General features: G+C 41.2%; 1 protein-coding gene across 1 annotated transcript; it reads right to left on the bottom strand.

The window, feature by feature from the left end:
• Positions 1-1,121: 1,121 nt before the first annotated feature.
• On the bottom strand, positions 1,122-9,717 carry LOC139543064 (ragulator complex protein LAMTOR5-like). Its single transcript, XM_071349193.1, has 4 exons — positions 9,364-9,717; positions 9,212-9,273; positions 8,324-8,441; positions 1,122-1,543 (listed from the first exon to the last, which is right to left on the bottom strand). The coding sequence occupies exons 1-4, from the start codon at positions 9,396-9,398 to the stop codon at positions 1,483-1,485; spliced, it is 276 nt and encodes a 91-aa protein (XP_071205294.1). The 5' UTR covers positions 9,399-9,717; the 3' UTR covers positions 1,122-1,482.
• Between the last annotated feature and the right edge of the window lie 4,704 nt (positions 9,718-14,421).

Genomic DNA, 14,421 nt, shown 5'->3' with positions numbered 1-14,421 from the left:
AATGCGTTCACTGAAAGCATGTGCACCTGCTGAGACAGTGAAGAGATACACAGTTCACGTGTCTGCAACTTGTATGTTCACTGTAGTAAAACATAATAGATCGAATTAAAAACGAGGGAGATAAAGAGAGAGCTAAATGAGAATGAGAGAGCTAAATGAGAAAGCATCTATAAAACATCTCACACACCAAGAGGCATCATGCAACTCATTTTATGGAGGGACCACTTGTGACCAAATTCCATATCTGTGAATTAACTCTGGGTAAATATTTTCTTTATTTTTCCGGCATATGAATATATAAAACTACAGGGAATGCGATGCATCACACACACACCTAAGATAATTCAGTGAACAGTGTGCTAGTCACGAACACACATCATGTGCGTTCCAAATAGCACCCCAGTCACTATATAGTGAACAACTTTTGACCAGTGCCCATTATATAGGGAATAGAGTGCTATTTGGTACAGAGACAATGAATCACTTGACAATGACCTCTGACATTAGCTGCATTAAAAAGGTCAGTGCGGTCTGAGTCTTGGGTGGCCTTTAGATTGGTGGGAGGTGACGGGGGAGTAGTCTTCTGGCTGTAATGGGGACTGGACTCAATGTTCAACTCCTGTAGGTTTGTAGGTCATATTTACTTCCTGGAATTCTTTGCATTTTGGTAAATCACCTGCCTAATAGGCCAATCACAGAGCAGGTTCAACTTGTATGACCAGTCAGATCACTTGCCCCAAGCAATAGGGCAACCCTTAATGTCAATCCTTTAGTGGGGGAAATGCAAAACTGACAAGACCAGCATCTAGGGTGGCAACTTAACCCTACAGTTAAAAATCCTAGAAGACTCAGTTCAGACATACCGTACGACACATGAGTCACCCATTTGACACGCCACATTTAAAAACCAGAAACCGCAGTACAATATAGAAGTACAGAGTACCAACTACCACGTTCAGCTCCTCTAGGCCAAGTTTACTGCAGTATCCCACAAGAGTGAAATTTGTCATTATACTTGAAAACAATATACCACACTAAAAAGAGTATAAGTCCAGACACACCGTACAAACACAACCAAGTTCCCCTGACTTTGCAGAAATCATAGACACCATTACAAACTGTGACAAATTGTTACATTGCTTTTAATATGAACATATACAATATTTCTACATGGATTTGAAAAATCAGACCTGATTTCAGATGAAAAATGTCCAAAAAAAGTATTAGCCAGTTATTGAATAAGAAATCGGCCCAAAAACAGATCAGACTCTATTAACGTATACAAAACACAACTGAAATAGTATGTACTTGACTTTAAATATGACTCTTGGCCAAACAGACAGTGAGAAAAAAAAATCAAAAAATACAATCTTCTGCAACTTCAATGTGACCTCCCAGATCCAGACTTTATATTGAGTATGATTATTTAGCATTAGTGAACAAAGATGTACAAACAGCCTCGTCTATCTTCATTAGGTGACCTCATGACACCATCTTGTGAACAGCTACGGTGATGGTTCCATGTGTTCTCATTAGAATATTCCTGTGGGGGGGGGGGGGGGTAAACAAATCAATTAAATGTTTACCATAGTAAAAAGCCTGTGGCCAATCAATTGCATTTCAAATCAAGACATGACTAAATAAATAATGCAATATTCAAAATCACTAACCAAAACAAACAAAAATACTCACAGTATGCAAATAAACATCACTATTAAAACGGTATAGTATTACTACTGTTTGCATTGTTTTGGAAGAGGAGGAAAAAGTTGCCACAGCAAACTTGTCATGTCTTTCAATACCATAGGCAGGTCATCAGGGCCCGTATTAATAAAGCGTCTTAAAGTAGGATAGCAGCTCCCACCTGTCCATTAGCGTTGCACGGTATACCAAAACTTAGGTACTTTTGTAAAATACATTTTTTTAATGGAATTTGTTTTACGTTCGGTATTGCTGTCAAACGTGTCTCACGTGGTTGAGAGGTTAGTCAGTCAGCACAGCGTGAAGAGCAAAGTGCTCCAAGTACTAATTTATTGCTAGAGTTGTCGCAGCTGCATTAGCTCCCCAGTCCCCACTCCTGCTGCACAGAATTTAACACACTTGAATAAAGCAACACGAAATGTTGAAACTGTTCGCAAAAAACAATGTCCATACCGGCTAGAACACTTATACAAATGCAAGACAATACCGGTAGCTAAGCTTCCAGCTTTAAAATTGTAGACCAACTTTCCTTGCTAGCTTACAGTTGACTTCACTACCTAGTAGTACTTTGTGATAATATGCAAACCATAGCGCATATAATACGCTGATTTCAAACTTGACTCGCTTCGTCTCGCTTGTCACCAAAAACTGCTTCACTTCGTTTTCCTTTGCCTCGCGTCTGGTTTCCTTTTTTATTTTTATTATTGCAGGGGGAAAAAGTATACATACAAGAAGTATACAAACAGACATATGATAACATATGCTAGGGGGGGGTACAACAAATTACTGATTATAACAAAGACCTTAAAAGATGCACACACACACATTGATTGTTTTTAACAGCTTTCTTATTAGAAGAATGTAGAATGGTCAAGAATATTAACAATGATAAAACTATGAATATCTTTCCAAAATTTATATACATGTTGAGCAGGTATTCCCAAAACTGGGGGTACGTGCAATGCCGTCGTTTTTTTCCCTTCTTCACATTTTCAAACAGTACATTTATATTTTCCAACGGGGCTATACATTTGGGCGAGGTCCCCCCCGACAACGCAGTTAAACCCACTTTTCCTAGGCCGCCATTGTAAATAAGAATTTGTTCTTAACTGACTTGCCTAGTTAAATAAATATGAAGCGTTGCACATACTTATGACATCCACAAGGTGGCAGCACAGTCAAAGAACTAAATCTACATTTTATTTGTCACATGCTTTGCAAACAACAAGTGTAGACTTTAATTTAACTAGGAAAGTCAGTTAAGAACAAATTCTTATTTTTCAATGACAGCCTACCGGGGAACAGTGGGTTAACTGCCTTGTTCAGGGGAACAGTGGGTTAACTGCCTTGTTCAGGGGCAGAACGACAGATTTTTACCTTGTCAGTTCGGGGATTCAATCTAGCAACCTTTCGGTTACTGGCTCAACGCTCTAACAACTAGGCAACCTGCCGCCCCTTAATATTCATGTTGACAAAGAGACTGACTCCAAGGCCATTGAGTTTATTAATATTTTCAGCTCTATAGATTTATCCAACATGTTACTGGGCCCACCCTACCAAGAGACTTTCTATTGACATAGCTTCTATTGTTAATATTGCTTCATCTGATCACCACTGTGGATTTTTTTACTACCTTGTTGCCCATAGCACAGGGTAATAATGAACACGTTAAGAAACGCCATCTTACCTCTGAAGTTGCTACAGATTTTGAGTGTATGAACAATACTCCATCACCTATTCTGCCTTCCCTCTTGTGATGACTTAGTTGATAACTTTAATAGCAAATGAAAGGCAACCATTAATGCCATAGCTCCAGTAAGGTGGAAAAAGTCCACATCCAAACAGAGAGGCCCTTGGATGAGTGAGGAAACAAATCAATTAAAAAAGGAAATTGTAGAAAGGCAGAGCGGAAGTGGAGAAAGTCAAAGTCGCAGGTCCATTATGATATTCTGAGTGAGCAACTTGGCATATAACAAGTCGATTAGAAAAATTAGCCCGTCTGGCATATCGAACTTGAGTGTGCTCATTTGAGTGTGCTTCTCGACCATGGATAGCCAGATAAAATCCTACCCCCGCAAACCTATAAGACAAACATTAGGCTGGGTATCAGTCAAACAAGACCGGATGAGAAGTTTAATGATGTGTCCTAGCCTACCACGCAAAGGCACTATGGATTTCCCCCCCCCCTGGTTGACACATAACTTTCCTGAGCATGTCTATCACAACTTAAGCCTTCTACCTGCCTTCTCGATCCTATCCCCACCACCGTATTCAAAACTGTTTTTATTTGCATATCTGAAGAAGCGCAAGCTATTGTTCTTCAGCTCTTAGCAATTGGTCGGCCAATCTCCAACCTTCCACTATTAAGTAAAAATTCTGGAGAAATTGGTTCAAACAGAAGAAAAAAGAAAAAAAAAATCTGTTTCTTGTAACCACCACAGCAAAAATACGATATACATTTTTTTTAAAGTCTGAGCCAAAGCACAGAGAATCTGGTCGCACATTCACGGGCAATAAAGATAAAACACCAGCTAAAAACCTAGGTGTCATTTTGGATTCTGAACTCAATTTCGAATAACACATTAGGAATGTGACCAAAATAGCTTTTTACTACCCGAGGAACATTGCCACGGTGCGGCATTAAAAACTACTGTAATGCTCTCCTGTCTGGTCTACCAAGAAAGCCATTGGTCAACTGCAAAACACAGAATGCTGCAGCACGGGTGGTGACAAAGACCAGACGGAGAGCACACATTACACCGGTTTTAAGGTCTCTGCACTGGCTGCTTGTTAGAAGAATCTTAAATTCAAAACTATTGTTTTTTTTAAATCAATCCAAGATTTGCGCATCCCGATACATGTCGGACATGCTTTTAAGTTATGTACCCAGTAGGTCCCTCAGGTCCTCTGGCACTGGCCTTTTAACTATCCCAAAGCCCATGCCTAAGAGGTATGGAGAGACAACCTTTAGTTATTACGCCCCCCAGCCTCTTGAATAGCCTGCTAGAGAACCTGGTCCGAAACTGTGGACATATTTAAAATAGATCTTTAAAAACACCTTGCTTTTAACTTAGGGTGCTTTTTAGCCATTGTTTTTAATTGTTATTCTTTTGTTTTTAAATCCTCATGTTTGTTGTGTATTAAATATTTCAGTTTTTATTTGTTTTTCTTTCTGTGAAGCACATTTCATTCCATGTCTGAAATGTATAAAAACTTAAATTTGATGTTTTTACCCCCCAAAAAATGAAATGCTAAATTAGCTGCTAATGTGGCTGTCATCCTGAACTACAAATGCCATGATGATCTGGATGAGACTGCTGAATCGAGGCAAAAGGTAAGAATCTCTGGATTAACTAACTCAATTTAGTAATGAATAAATTGGCAACATTACCTTAAAATTGACAATTCTGTGAACGGTCTTAGGGAAGTTTAAAATGGACACAATACCTGTTAGCTAAAGATGACGTGCAAGAGCTTGCAGCGTTGTATGTCTACTTTGATGCTAATTAGCATTTTCTAATCGGAGTGTAAATAGAGCTGAATATATTGAAGGTCATCTTGTCCGAGAGAGATTTTGATTATCAAAAACATCACGCCAGGGTAAGCCTACACGAAACACAGCCCTTATTTTAAGTGTTTTTAAAATCCTCCATGGGAAAAATGAATGGTGGCAAAACGATTGGAACCATTTCCCTGTTTGACCGCTAGGTTTTATGGGTACTATGACACGTCCACTGTGGGACTCAGTACATATCATAATGGCACCTAAGCATCTTGATAATATTGTATTGTCAGGTCCCTGGCAATTCCCAGCCCTACTTGAAACATGTACAGGACCAGTCAAAAGTTTGGACACGCCTACTCATTCAAGGGTTTTTCTTGATGTTTTACTATTTTCTACATTGTAGAATAATAGTGAAGACATCAACACTATGAAATAACACATGGAATCATGTAGTAACCAAAAGTGTTAAACAAATAAAAATATATTTTTTATATTCTTCAAAGTAGCCACCCTTTGCCTTGATGACAGTTTTGCACACTCTTGGCATTTTCTCAACCAGCTTCACCTGGAATGATTTTTCCAACTGTCTTGAATGAGTTCCCACATATGCTCAACACTTGTTGGCTGCTTTTCCTTCAATCTGTGGCCCAACTCATCCCAAACCATCTCAATTGGGTTGAGGTTGAGTGACTGTGGAGGCCAGGTCATCTGATGCAGCACTCATCACTCTCCTTCTTGGTCAAATAGCCCTTACACAACCTGGCAGTGTGTTGGGTCATTTTCTTGTTAAATGATAGTCCCACTAAGCGCAAACCAGATGGGCTGGCGTATCTGCAGAATGCTTTGGTAGCCATGCTGGTTAAGTGTGCTTTGAATTATAAATAACTCACTGACAGTGTCACCAGAAAACCACCACCTCCATGCTTCACGGTGGGAACCACACATGCAGAAATCACCTGTTCACCTACTCTGCATCTGACAAAGACACGGCGGAAGGAACAAAATCTAAAAGACATATTTCCACTGATCTAATGTCCAATGCTTGTGTTTCTTGGCACAAGCCAGTCTCTTCTTGGTGTCCTTTAGTAGTGGTTTCGTTGCAGCAATTTGAACATGAAGGCCTGATTTACACGGTCTCCTCTGAACAGTTGATGCGTCTGTTACTTGAGGTGCTATTACTAAATAGCCTTATCTTCTGTATACCACCCCTACCTTCTCACAACACAACTGATTGGCTCAAATGCATTAAGAAGGAAATACATTCCACAAATGAACTTTTAACAAGGCACACCTGTTAATTGAAATGCATTCCAGGTGACTACCTCATGAAGCTGGATGAGAGAATGCCAAGAGTGTGCAAAGATGTCATCAAGGCAAAGGGTGGCTACTTGAAAGAATCTCAAATATAAGATATATGTTGATTTAACACTTTTTTTGGTTACTATATGATTTCATAGTTTTGATGTCTTCACTATTATTCTACAATGTAGAAAATAGTAAAAAATAAAGAAAAACCCTTGAATGAGTAGGTGTGTACAAACTTTTGACTGGTATTATAGACAAGGTCAGGGAGAAGTTGATCAGCGCATGCTCCGAGTACGTGTCCTGTTTAAAGATCTTCTCACATTGGCTACGGAGCGCAGGATCAGTTGTCCGGAACAGCTGGTGCTTTCATGCATGGTTCAGTGTTGCTTGCCTCGAAGCGAGTATAGAAGGCATTTAACTCCTCTGGTAGGCTTGCGTCACTGGGCAGATGGCAGGCTGGGTTTCCGTTTGTAATCCATGACAGTTTGCAAGCCCCACCACATTCGACGAGCGTCAGAGCCGGAATAGTAGGATTCGATCTTAGTCCTGTATTGACGCTGGTGGTTCGTCGGATGTCGCAGCAGGATTTCTTAGACTGGTTGGTTCTTTAGCAACGAAAACGACACGCAACCATGAGGCAAAACAGAGGTTGGCTTAGATTGTTGACAACGTGTAAGCTATATTTAGTCTCCGAGGTTTATTGAAAACATACATTTACACAATGACCTTGTCTCTCAAATACATTGTTACAGTTGTTGGTTAGCTAGCGAATCTTAGCCATATTAGCATTAACATGAAATCAGTCAAAACAAGACATGGTATCAACAAGATGAAATAAGCTGAAACGAGCCACTTACGATTCCTCACATGGCAGTTTCATGTCATTATTGCTCGCAATATGGCCATCCAGAATCACAACAGGCTAACTTCTGCCCCATGGAAGCACGCTCATTGTTTTTTAATCGATAAGCATCCGGATTAGTGTCCCGCTCTTTGAAAGCTGCAGCGCTAACCTTTAGCTCAGTGCGGATGTTGCCTGTAATCCATGACTTTTGATTGAAATATGTACGCACGGTCACTGTGGGGACGACGTCGTCAATGCACTTATTAATGAAGCCGGTGATTGATGTGGTAAACTCTTCAATGTTATCGGATAAATCCCGGAACATATTCTGGTCTGTGCTAGCATCCGCTTCATCAGACCACTTCCATATTGAGGGCGTCACTGGTACTTCCTGTTTTGGAGTTTTAGCTTGTAAGCAGGAGGATAGAGTTATGGTCAGATTTGCCAAAGGGAGGGCGAGGAAATCTTCATATGCATTTCTGTGTGTGGAGTAAAAGTGATGAAGAGTTTTGTCACCTCTAGTTGCACAGGTGAGATGCTGGTAAACATTAGGTAAAAGTGATTTCAGTTTCACAAGACATGCACTTTGCAGATAAGCTCCCAGTCGAGTCCCAAATCCACCCCTAGCTCCTGCATATGCCTGTCATGTAGATGTGAAAAACTTGCAAAGGTATTAGCAACATGATAATAGCTTGGCATTGCCCTCTGACAGGCTGGGAAGACTTTTCACTATTATCTATTCAATGCTTTCAGATCCTCTGCCAAAGAAACAGGAGCAAGAAACCTTATTTGTAAATAGTAACTGGTCATATAACTATCCGAAGGAGAGTTTGTTTTGCATCGCCGGGTGTCCTGGGTTTGCACATTTTAGACCATTCCATTGTTCCTAAAGTGAAATCCCACCCACCCGGGGCACCAAGCGATGCAAAACAAACTCACCCTAATATTGACTGGATGTGATTCCTCACCCTGAATCTGACTCCAGGCACACTGTGGGGCTGTCTGTAGGGTCTCTGGTGAGAGAGGCTGCCTGTCTGGCCAGTACAGATACCACTCCCCCATGCTCATCAGACAGAGAGCCACGACCTGAAATAAAACACAAGGAGACAAAGTGGACTCTGATTCAGTCCACAAGGTCAAAATGTAGGCTGATCTTGTGATAAGTTACCTAGTATCAAAAGTGGGCCTGATACATTAGCTAGGCATTACCAAAGATAACAGGATTTTTCTCTAGTTAGGCTACTATTATTTTACTTATTGCATTGTCTAATATTTGTTACTATTGCCATTGAGGGTATATTTTTATAGTTTTCAAACATTCAGTTAGTATTTTGTTTAAGTGTCAAATGTTAGAAGAGGTAGTTACCAGACATAGGCTGCAAAACACTTTAGCTAGCTAAGCAGCATTTCCTCCAATGACGAATGATGGGCAGCTATGGAACCCTGACCTGTTCACCAGATGTGCTACCTAGTACCTTGTCCTGGAAGCCGACTGACAGTTACTCCTGAGGTGCTGATCTGTTGCACCCTCTATAACCACGGATTATTATTTGACCCTGCTGGTCACCTATGAACATCTTGAAGAACGATTAGGCCTTAATGGCCATATACTCTATCGCCATAGCCTGAAGACGACTGGGGCCTGGTTCCTCTAGGTTTCTGCCTTAACAGGGAGTTTTTCCATAGTCGCTGTGGTTCTCTGGGTATCTCTGTATAAGCACAGTGCTGATACAGGGCATTGTGAAATACATGTTATTGATTTGACGACGAATGCGTGTGGTCGCCAGTCAAACATTTGTCTGCTGAATAATCAGATACATAAAGACAGCAACAAGAAATGTGAGAACTTTACTTACAGCCTAGAATATGTCCTTGTTGGTCCGTGCAGAGAACTCCGACAATAGCTGGATTCTTCATGCTATCATATCAAAACAACATTTGAGGAAAATGTTCACATAATTCAACGATTTGGTACAATCAAATAAGTTTCGATCAAATAATCACTTACGTATCATCCAGATGTTGCTCGAGAGTCGACTCCATGGTTATGATAGCGTTAGCTGCAATTAATAAATGTGATATTTGCCAATAATTTTCTTGTGGTTGTCTGCTTTCTGAATTTTCTCGAGTCAGTCAGCTGATGCGCATTCCTACGGAAACAGCGAAGGCTAAATTACACCAAACGCGATTCCTTTTGATTTTTTTCTGGAATGGAAAGGAGGGTGGAGAAAGAATACAACTTTACAAAATAAGAACAGTTGCTTCTCTCCCAAAAGCAATAGACATACAACAATATACTCTTGTTGGTAAGCTACCCCCACTTTACATTAGTGGTTCTCAAACCTCTCCTCAGGACCCTTCTTCTGTAGGTTTTATGGCAGACTACAACCCCAAAAAGGTGTGTTACCGCCACCAACTGGACAGGGTTGAGAAAACCAAGGCAAAAAATAAAACCCATACGTGATAAGGAAAACTTAATCCACCCAATATAAAACAATTTTAAAAAAAACATTAACAAAACCACACCCCCACTTATTCCTTTCTTAAAATCTCCATATCTCCCTTTTCAGGCTCTATGACCTGACAGGGTGGTACGGCTTGTGACAATACTCCATAAAACTCCTCCACTGAGAAGTTCTTTCAGTCCCTGGAACCGTTCCGTCGCATCTACAATGATATCTATTTTCCTGAACTCCCTCTCCACCTTGGCAGTGCCATTAATTCCCATAGCTATAAAAGGCCATCTTCTTAACCTTTAACATATCTGGGTCCTGCTACTGAATGACAACCCCTGCAGCCTTCAGTGAAGGTCTATCCACCATCATGGATTCTTCAGGACCACCATTCGAAACCTCCACCCTCTTAACAGCCGCTGCATATGAAATGCTCTGGACAGCCCTGTCTTTGGCCATCTCATTCTCTTTCACCCTTGTTGGTCATTCCAAAGATGTGGCTTCATGGTTCCCACACCAATGGCAACATGTCACATTTTCATTACTTTTAAAACACAGGATATTATCTTTTCCACATCTTGGCTTCTCTCTTCTGCAAACACTTGAAACATGTCCAAAAGCTTTACAGTGATCACACTGCATTGGTCTTGGGATACATGCTCTGACTCTGTAGTTAATATACCCAAACTGCACTTGAGTAGGGAGAGACTCCATTTCAAAAAACAAAAGAACAGATACTCTTCACTTTTTCCTCGTTGACCATACGATTCATCCGACAAGCATCAATCACTCCGGGGAATATTTTCCATCTCTGTAACGTCGACTTCCCAAAAGACGCCAGATATTACCCCCTTTAGGGGTGCCCTGTTCCGAAAGAGACACACAGGAAATCTGGTGAGACGCAACACACGCTTCTTCTGCTACTCAGATGAACAAAAAAATCTAAACAAGCCTGCCTCTCGTGGTCCTCACAGCCTTCACTTTACCCAGCACTCCCTCCACCAGTTTGGCTATATCAAATAGATTCTTCAAAATTGGTAATCCAATCAACTGCTCCTCATTAACAAAATGTATTCCTACAGGATAAGAAGGGACGTTCTCATCACTGTATGCTAATTGCTCCGTTTCCTATTCTTTTGGACAATATTCCAATTCTCCTTGATTACCCCGCCATTATATTCACGCTCCACATCAACGTCCGCTTCCGTTATATTTTTCAGTCTCCTCAGGATCCCCCAGCCGTTCCATGTATTTTATCTATTCCAGAGCTAGCACAGCCTGATTAAACTTGTTACCTAATCATCAAGCCCCTTGAATAGCTGAATCAACTGAGCTTGTTCAGGGCTACAACATCAAGCCCCTTGAATAGGTGAATCGACTGAGCTTGTTCAGGGCTACAACATCAAGCCCCTTGAATAGGTGAATCGACTGAGCTTGTTCAGGGCTACAACAAAATTGTGAAAAGTCTGAGGCTCCCCGAGGAGAGGTTTGAGAACCAGTGAAGATTGAAATCCTTTACCAACTAGGTCTTAAGTAATTGATAAATAAACAAAATATGCATACATCCCAGAGTGATTCACCTGAAAATATAGTATTCTCTCAAAAAATATATATCTATAAATAGTTCAGGATGTTGTGTATCCCTGGAAATAATCAGAATTCATGTAAACATTACAGTTTCGAAAATATAGCTTGTCCCAAAAAAAGTTATCTTGGCACAACTTATGGGGAAAGTTGAGCCACGGGACAGGGTAAGTTATGCCACCTACAATTTTCTGTACAGAATGGAATATTACCACTACCTTTTTAAAACCATGTTTATCTTTATTTCCCAAACACAATTCAACACAATAACAATGGCTTTTTTGACTTTTAATCATCTTAAGTATCTTTTAACACAGGTTTAATTAGGTGATAACGCCTGAGAAGCCGGTGTTTGTAGGATATATCGGCACGGGTGTTATTAGGCCAGAGATGAAGTCGGGGGTCGGCAAGCTGTGTCAATATATACTCCAAACACCGGCTTCAAGGGCATTATCACTTTTATACAATGGGTTACCAACATATTCAAATTATGATTGACATATCTTCATTAAAAACTTTATTTTGATTAATTTATTCATACTATTTCATCCTTACACAAGATATAATCCCGACACAAATCTAGGTTTGGTGTGATTTCACCTGGCATAGAAAATGTGTTCTCTCGTCAGGACACTGATGTTCAAAGGAGCTAGCCAACAACACACCTAACACAATCACTTCAAACTGAAGCTGGAAAGACTGCAAACGAGCTGCACTTCGTTCCGTTTGAACTTTTTTCCAATAGACATTTCTTTGTATGTATCCATAAAAATAATGCCTGCTGATTCATGATTTCGACCGGCTGAGAAAAGCTGCCTGCCTGTCTGTCTCGTCCAGACTCCCGACACAGCTAGAGATCGAATTTGGAATTTGAAACAATGTTGAAAATGTTGGAGCGACAGACAGCAAGGTTATTACAAATCTCTGCTGTTGAAAACTAAATGTTAGTCTAAAATAAATATGAGATAATGTCCAAATGTTTTGGACTTCAACTCCGACTCAGCTGTTCCTTGTTCACACCGGACCCCATTCCTTTGTTTCATGGGCTACCGAAGTGCTGCAGGAGTAGACGCGGGAAGAAGTGCCAGCATATCCTGGTGGAAATTGAGAGGAAGAGAAAACCGACCGGTACTCCCCAATGTTCTATTGGAAAATGTCCAGACAGATAGATGAGATTTGTTCAAAAGTCTCCTATCAGACAGAATTGAAAAGCTGCAATATTATCTGAACTAAAATATTAATGCAAAACGCTACAATTTCAACGATTTTACTGAGTTACAGATCATATAAGGATATCAGTCAATTGAAATAAATTCATTAGGCCCTAATAGATGGATTTCACATGTCTGGGCAGGGTGCAGCCATGGGTGGGCATAGGCCCACCAACTTGGGAGCCAGGCCCAGCCAGTCAGTGAGTTTTTCCCCACAAAAGGGCTTTATTACAGACAGAAATACTCCTCAGTTTCATCAGCTGTCCTGGTGGCTGGTCTCAGACGATGCCACAGGTGAAGAAGCCGGATGTGGAGGTCCTGGGCTGGTGTGGTTACACGTGGTCTGTGGTTGTGAGGCCGGTTGGACGTACTGCCAAATTCTGTAAAAGGATGTTGGAGGTGGCTTATGGTAGAGAAATTAAAATTAAATTCTCTGGTGCACATTCCTGCAGTCAGGAATTTTTGAGTGCTCCCTCAAAACTTGAGATATCTGTGGCATTGTGTTGTTACAAAACTGCACATTTTAGAGTGGACTTTTATTGTCCCCTCCAAGCCCATCACCAAGCTGGGGACCTGGGACTGAACACTTCCCTCTGCAACCGGATCCTGGTTTTCCTGATGGCTCCAGGTGGTGAGGGTAGGTAACAACACCTCTGCCACGCGGACCTTCAACACGAGGGCCCATCGAATGTGTTTTCAGTCCCCTCCTATACTACCTGTTCAGCCACGACTGTGTGGCCACGCACATCATCTAGTTTGCTGACGACACAACTGTGGTAGGCCTGATCTCCGACAATGATGAGACAGCTTACAGAGAGGAAAGCATAGATTTAGTAGTGTGGTGCCAGGACAACAACCTCTCCCTCAATGTCAGTAGGATCAAGGAGCTGATTGTGGACTACAGGAGAAAGAGGGGATAGCACGCCCCCATCCACATCAACAGGGCTTTAGTGTAGCGGGTCGAGAGCTTCAAGTTCTTTGGCATCCACATCACTAAGGACTTAACATGGTCCACACACTCGTGAGGAGGGCACGACAGCGCCTCTTCACCCTCAGAAGGCTGACAAGATTTGGCATGGGTCCTTGGATTCCCCCCCCCCCAAAAAAAAAAAATATACAGCTGCACCATCGAGAGCATCTTGACTGGCTGCATCACCGCTTGGTATGGAAAATGCACCGCCCTCGACCACAAAGAGTTACAGAGGGTGATGCGGCAGCCCAGTATATCACTGGGGCCGACCTCGCTGCCATCCAGGACCTTTATATCAGGCGGGCTGAAAAAGTGACAAAGACTCCAGCCACCCAAACCTATAGACTGTTCACTCTGCTACAGTCCGGCAAATGGTACCGGAGCATCGGCTCTCGGACCAACAGGCTCCGAGACAGCTTCTGCCCCCAAGCAATAAGACTTCTAAATAGCAATAAGACTGCTAAATAGTTAATTAAATGATTAACCGGACTATCTGCACTGACCCTATCTTTGTAAAGACTCTATGCACACTCACAAGACTATATATAAACACTATATTCACAGTCACTCACAAACACTACACTCTCACACAAAACCCACACTTATTCACATACACTACATTTGCACACACACACATAACACACACACGCATACAGACAAACAAAAAAAAAAAAACACACACACACACTTTTACACTATCTATTTACAGTGCATTCAGAAGTTTTCACACCACTTGACTTTGACCACATTTTGTTGTGTAAAGAGGTGGGATTAAAATGTATTTTATTGTCATTTTATGTAAACAATCTACACAAAATGCTCTGTCAAAGTGTAAGAAAAATTATGAC

This window comes from Salvelinus alpinus, chromosome 17 (assembly GCF_045679555.1).
Source record: "Salvelinus alpinus chromosome 17, SLU_Salpinus.1, whole genome shotgun sequence".
Classification (NCBI taxonomy): Eukaryota; Metazoa; Chordata; class Actinopteri; order Salmoniformes; family Salmonidae; genus Salvelinus; species Salvelinus alpinus.
Note: the sequence above shows the minus strand (reverse complement) of the source record. Positions and strands in the feature narration are given on the sequence as shown.

Excerpts from the sequence above, each read along its gene's own strand:
- LOC139543064 (XM_071349193.1), bottom strand. The coding sequence starts at position 9,398 with ATGGAGTCGACTCTCGAGCAACATCTGGATGATAC. Across the intron at positions 8,442-9,211 it reads ACAAGGACATATTCTAGGCT|GTCGTGGCTCTCTGTCTGAT; the intron begins GTAAGTAAAGTT and ends GTTTTATTTCAG. Across the intron at positions 1,544-8,323 it reads TGCCTGGAGTCAGATTCAGG|GAATATTCTAATGAGAACAC; the intron begins GTGAGGAATCAC and ends CCCCCCCCACAG.